The 6504-nt window shown below is 31.6% G+C and overlaps 1 protein-coding gene across 1 annotated transcript; it reads right to left on the reverse strand.

Annotated features, from left to right (window-relative positions):
* Nucleotides 1–222: 222 nt before the first annotated feature.
* On the reverse strand, nucleotides 223–3884 carry LOG6 (cytokinin riboside 5'-monophosphate phosphoribohydrolase LOG6). The gene is made up of 7 exons (NM_001257982.1): nucleotides 3759–3884; nucleotides 3016–3113; nucleotides 2712–2742; nucleotides 1946–2045; nucleotides 666–736; nucleotides 422–565; nucleotides 223–315 (listed from the first exon to the last, which is right to left on the reverse strand). The coding sequence occupies exons 1-7, from the start codon at nucleotides 3882–3884 to the stop codon at nucleotides 223–225; spliced, it is 663 nt and encodes a 220-aa protein (NP_001244911.1).
* Nucleotides 3885–6504: the final 2620 nt, after the last annotated feature.

A 6504-nucleotide genomic window follows, 5' to 3' on the forward strand; every position in this document is an offset into this window, starting at 1 on the left:
GTAGTAGTTACATCTTACAGTAAATAAGGAAATTTCTAACTTAAAGGGCACAAGGAGGGGAGTTGAGATATGTTTTGTCATTTCTAGAGTAATTTACAGGGTGAAAAACAAAATTAGAGCACCCTTTCCCCATACCAAAAATTAAGAATTTCAGGTTAGCTTGTCCCAGTAATACGATATTATCATGTCCTAACGCGTAATAGTATGCTGCAAATCCAGCTTTCATCTTGAAATTTCTTGTGCCTGAGGGTAACCAAGTTGTTCCGTCTCCCAGTTCAACTTAGAAGCAACTCCTTCATGAGAAGGAACATACTCCTGCAATCGCAAACAAAACGTGCATTTTTTCAACACAGAGTACGACTTCAAGAAGTACTCTAACGAAGAACAAGAATTGACTTTGAATATCGCCTTTTTCTCTTACCTCCAGTTTCTTGACTAGCTCCTTTGACGATGGTGCTGATACAATGATGTGGCGTGCATTTGGGCTGATGAAACCTTCCTCCACAGCTTTGTCGATAAATGACAATAATGAATTGTAGTATCCATCCACATTCAGCAATCCTACCTGCAAAATGCATGTTACTTGTAGTTCTCAATTGTGAATGTTAAGCTAAAAACTCAAGAACGTCGATGATCCAAAAGTACGTCGAAAATAAATGATGTACCGGCTTATCATGGATGCCTAGTTGCGCCCAGGTTATCACTTCAAGCAACTCCTCAAGAGTTCCATAACCACCTAAATATGAATGGAGCAGATAGTGTTAGTGCTTAATTCTTCCAAAACTGTCTGATGAACATGAAGTCCTGCTTATAGATTAATCAAATGTTAAAAAAGCAAAGTGGGAAATGAAAACATAAAGCAAGAACGACAAAAGAATGATACATGATACGAATCTCATAAGTACAATAATCCTCTGCATGGTTCCAAGGCTATATTACAAACACACCAGGTATAACTCAAGGAGTGGGGTCTAGGGAGGGTAGGAGGTACGCAAACCTTACTGCTACCTTTGTGGGGTAGAGTTGTTGTTTCCGACAGACCCTCAGCTCAAAAGAATGGATGAAGTAGAATATACTAAACAAGTACTAATCAGGAGAACAGTTGACAAGGTGTTTACTGTTTAATCAATAACAGTATTTTAATGTATTCTAAAGTTCTGAGACTTATTGAGATGCAACCAAAAGGAATAATATTGACTAGTTTGAATTTCTGAACCAACTGAAAACCTAAAGTGGAGTGAGCATGATAATTTGTTAGGTCCAGCAGCCAGTTGGCATTACCAATTTAGTGAAAGTGTGACAGATTTCTCCCTTACCTATCACCCCCCAATGGCTTTTAAACACATTAAAGGAAAAGAACAAATCACAGTAGTAGTTTCTCTCACAATGAATAATCCTAATTCCAGTGCAAGATGTTGATAGGTCAACAACTAAGGATTGAACTGTTGCTCCTTAAATCTACATTTTCTTTGACAAGCCTAATAAACACAACAAAAGCAATCCCTGACCAACGTTGCTCGGAACCTCAAAAGTAATGAATTTATGGAGAACCTGACACTGATGCGTTGGGTATTTATTCAAAATTCACGCAACATAGCCGGTACCCCTAGCCTTCAACTAGATATATACATAATTTGAGCATAACTATTCTTTAAGGTAATCACTTGTATCCAAGAGTAAGAATATCAAGACTTATTACAAATCATGAAAAACTCCAAATTTGTATTATTTGTCTTTTAAAAGAAAATGCATACTAAGCCAAGAAAATGACAATCTGAACTATCAGATAAACAAAAAGTCAGTAGACATATAATGAATCTATTGCCTGAAATAGCAAATATTAAACAACTGATTGTTTTCTTTCTTTTCATTTATCCCAATTATTTTATACATAGAAATTTGTGTGTAAAAGTTAAAAACTTTGACTGTAAGGTTTAATACTAACCTGGCAAGGCAATAAAAGCATCAGAATGCTTAGCCATCTCTGCTTTTCTTTGATGCATACCTGCAACAGCCTTCACTTCTCCTACTGTTTCACCAGTTAACTGTGAAAAAAAGAGTACCATACATCAGTACAAAAAAGAAAATAGAAGATAAAATATTAGGAGGGAAAGACAAAGAATTTCTTGTAGTGTAGTAAATGTTGCTACAGTGAAGCAATGATGAGTATTATTTCAGAAAAAAGAAGACTTAATCCTGAAAATAGTCTATAGGGTCAGCAGTTGCAGAAGAAAGTAGCCTTATCCTTACCATACACAACCACCAGTTCAAGACATATATAAGATAGTCGGGTACACTAACGAGGGTCTATTATACGTAGTCTTACTCATGATATATGAGTTGCAGAAACACAAGAGCCAGAGACACAGAGTGAATAAAGCTTTGTATACAGAAGGAAAAAATGTCAGGAAACACATTATACTAGTGAAAAGCCAGATGTCAAAGTGTTACACCATGGTATTTTGATAAGGCAATCAAAGGACAAGAAAGAAAAAAAAAGTTTCTTTACTCCTTCACAGTGCCCAGGAACTTGAGAAAAGAACACAGCATAGAACTTTGTAAATACTAGCATCTTTTGGTACATTCAATATTAAATTAGAACCAATAGTTTAAAGAGATTTAGAAATAAACTCAAAGTATCAACTTTTTTAACATGGATTATAAAAGATTAAAGAGTAGTATAATAGTTTTCTTGATCATAGCAGACATACCTCTCTAGGCATGAGTGTCTTGGGAATAACCCTGCAGACAGACAATAACATGACAAAAATTCAATTTTTATTAATAAAAAAAGAAACATTTGCACTAATTAACACAAGAGAGATACACTTTCATTCATCATGTTAGGGACAATTTTGGTTAGCATTTGAAAATATGATCTTTAAATATTTTAAAACCTTTTTCCAAGTAAAATGTGTCCAAACACAACTTCAAAAACTAAAAAATTCAAGTTTCAACGTCAAAATCTATGGTCAAACGGGAGGTTAAATAGCATAGATTGATCTTTCTCCTCACCCAATAACATGGCGACCACCATCATGAACAGCTTGTGAAACCAAGCCCATAAGGCCTATGCTACCTCCTCCATAGACCAAATCAATATTCCTTGACACCTTCCATAAGACAAAACACCATAAAGTAATCACTTTTAAGTCTAAAAGCACATTTAGCTTGTTTAATGATTATAAAAAGAGAAAAAAGCCAAAAGGGTAAAAATGGATTATAAAACAAATGTACTTTTCAGTGCAGTCCTATACATATGAAGATGATAAAAGAGCATAAATACAAAAATTGTACAAAGAAAGAAAAAGGGTCCCAGAAGAATAAAAATCCTGTAGATGAAAGTAACTGTAAGTATAGAATACACAAAAATGTAAAAACAAAACTAGCACTAGAAGCTAAAAACTTTGTTGTATTTCCCATGTGTGAACAACAATCAAAGCAACTTGCAAAAAGGATTGAAACTTTCATGAGTGGTTACAAACACACAAAAGAAACAGAGAGACAAACAGAAGGTGCATGTAACACAACATATTATCAAGAAAATTTGAACAAAAGGGGTTAACAAACCTAAAATTTGAAAACCAAAAAACCAAAATATCATCATCAAGACTCGTCCTTTACTTCAAAATAAACACCCCATTTTCATGGAAACCCCAAAAAGATACAATCTTTACACAATATAAGAGCTAAAAATCAAAAGGGGTTAAAGCTAAAATCAAGAAAAAGGCTAAAAAAAAAAAGCCATTGTTGTTTACCAATTCTTTGCCAAGCTCAATAGCAGCATCTTGATAGCTACTCTTCTTGCCTTGACTACTTCCACAAAACACACAAATCCTCTTAAATTTTGAACCCTTTACTACAACACCACTCTCCCTCTCCATTTTTTTTTCCCTGCAAATTAGATGATAAAATAAGAATCTTGTATGTTATTATGCTGAAAAAGAGCAATATATATAGGCCCTTATACATATGTAGTGTTATACGTGTACCATATATTATATAGAAGAAAATTGTGTATACTTTTTTAGCTTGACCACACCCACGTCACCAAAAACATAATTACATTTGTTTTATACTCAACCCTACCATTACTGGACCAATTTTACGGTCCTAAACACTTCGATCAACTAATTTTATAAAAAGATATTTATGACAGGCATAAATTGTGTATTGATCAGGTTGATAAATTAGTTGATAATATAATATATATTTTTAACTTTTCCTTCTTTTATTATATATATTACAAAATATAAAATGAACATAAAGCTTTTTTAAGAAACAAACATGTCATTTTTAAAAAAAAAAAGAAAAGAAAAGATTATCGTATAGTAAAATTTATATATAATGTTTAATTAATCATGAGGTATAGGATTTCAATGTTATGTCAATCTTGAATATTCTCGTAGGGTACATGTACAAATGTGTTATAAATATATAGTAACGCAAAAATAAAACAGATGGGGTACAATTCTTCTTAAATAGATAAAGAAGACCGTGTCAATACGAATACAATAAATTAGGAGTACTTTTATTCGTTTCAATTTATATGTGTAGTCATTGAAATTTTGTGAGACTCTACAAGTTGTGTTTAATTTGAGTTGAAACTCTACAGTGTGTGAGATTTTCAAGGCTACTCAAATTTATACCTATATAAAGGGTACTATATTCCTTGAAAAGCATTCTCGAAATTTCATCAAAAAATTAATATTTGAAATATTTTGACTGCAAATTCATGGAATATTCTATTTTTTGAAAATTAAACATATATATTTGTAAATTGCGTAAAAGGTACTACTCTTTATAAAAATGTTTAAAGATGTATGAAAAATTATGATACAAGATGGACTTATTTGGATCTCGAAATTCGAAAAATATTAAATAAAATAGGACGGAAGGAGTAAAAAAAAATGATCAATTCGATCAAAGTTGGGGTCAAGTCTAAAGTGTTAAATTCGAGTCTCGAACATCAGATTGGGGTAGAGTCTTTAGTCTCAAGTCATGGTCGGATATCAGGTCTCGAGTTAGGTTTGAATCTCGAATTATTGGTCAAAGTCGAGTTTGGGTCGGATTTATGTACAAGGTCGATTGGATCATGGAACTCAAATCAAGGTCATGTCAGGTTTGGGGTCAAAGGTGCATCTCGAGTCTTAGATCAAATCTCGATTTCAGTCTCGAATCTCAAGTTGCAGTCAGGTCTCGGGTAGGCATCAGATTTTGGATTTTGGATCAAAAGTATCCATTTTAACTTATTTCAGTCCAAGTATAACTTCCAGATTCTCAATATGCTTCTCATGATAACGGCTTTATAACTCGGCCGAATAGATATTTTTATTAACATCAATAATAAAACTTGTTTAAAAATATAACTCATATACCTCATTAAATATATATATGTAGACATGGAAATACATGCATAACTTAGTAATTCTGATTCAAACTTTATTTACGTATACAAAATTTATTAAATTGATAAAATTTCAAAATTCAAACACAAAACTTTCAAAATACTGAATAAATTTATATCTTACTATATAAATACTTACTATATAAATACTTATTCTTCAGTTTTCATATAGACATTACAATTAAAGGAAAGTTATTAAAATATATACATATATACTCATACTAAGTAACTTTCAACCAAAATAAAGGTCACAAATTTAAACGGTGAAAACAATCACTTACAAAAATGTAAAATATTGTTACAATAGTTATCCTTCTGATTTAACGTTTCTTTGAATCTTTCACATAATAAAAATTTTATTACATCAAACTTTCGTTTTAAAATATAAATATCAAATTGTATATATATATGTGCAATAAGTAGATGGGAAAATGCAATGGAGGCATGTGGGAATAGCCATGGAGGACTGTGCAAATATGATTGAATAAAAAAAAAAAAAAAAACATGTGGGTATTTGTGTATCAGGCTTGTACCCTTATACACTAGACAAACTTGTTGTATTTTTAGGAAACATTTTATACTTATTTCATAAATCCCCATATCACTTCACTTACCATGTTGTCCCTATTCCCCATTCCCTATGTATATTACTACTTCATTCGTTTTATATTACTCGACTCTTTTTATTAAAAAAAATCTTATCTTTCTTAAAATTTTACAAAAACACATAAAAAATAAAACGAAAAAAGATATTTTTAGTGTTGTATTTTTTAAATTGTATTGTGGTATATACACATTCAAGTGGTGGGTCAATATTGCACCATTACTTTCAACATGAATTAAACATGTATAGATGAAGTATCAAAATATCTATACTTATACTAACTTTAGTTACCATTCGAGTTTAAATCATAGTAGTAATAAAAAATTCCGATGGAGGGTTTTCTTTTCTTCGTTTTAATGGACTACGAATCTCGATTAGTAGAACTAAATTTTGGATAATAGATACGTATTTTTTATTTAAAGTAAGTTATTGTTATACAGTACCACTAGTACAACTTTTTGGGGCATAACAAATTATGTTGTATTTTATCTAA

The sequence above is a fragment of the Solanum lycopersicum genome, chromosome 10 (assembly GCF_036512215.1).
Source record: "Solanum lycopersicum chromosome 10, SLM_r2.1".
Classification (NCBI taxonomy): domain Eukaryota; kingdom Viridiplantae; phylum Streptophyta; class Magnoliopsida; order Solanales; family Solanaceae; genus Solanum; species Solanum lycopersicum.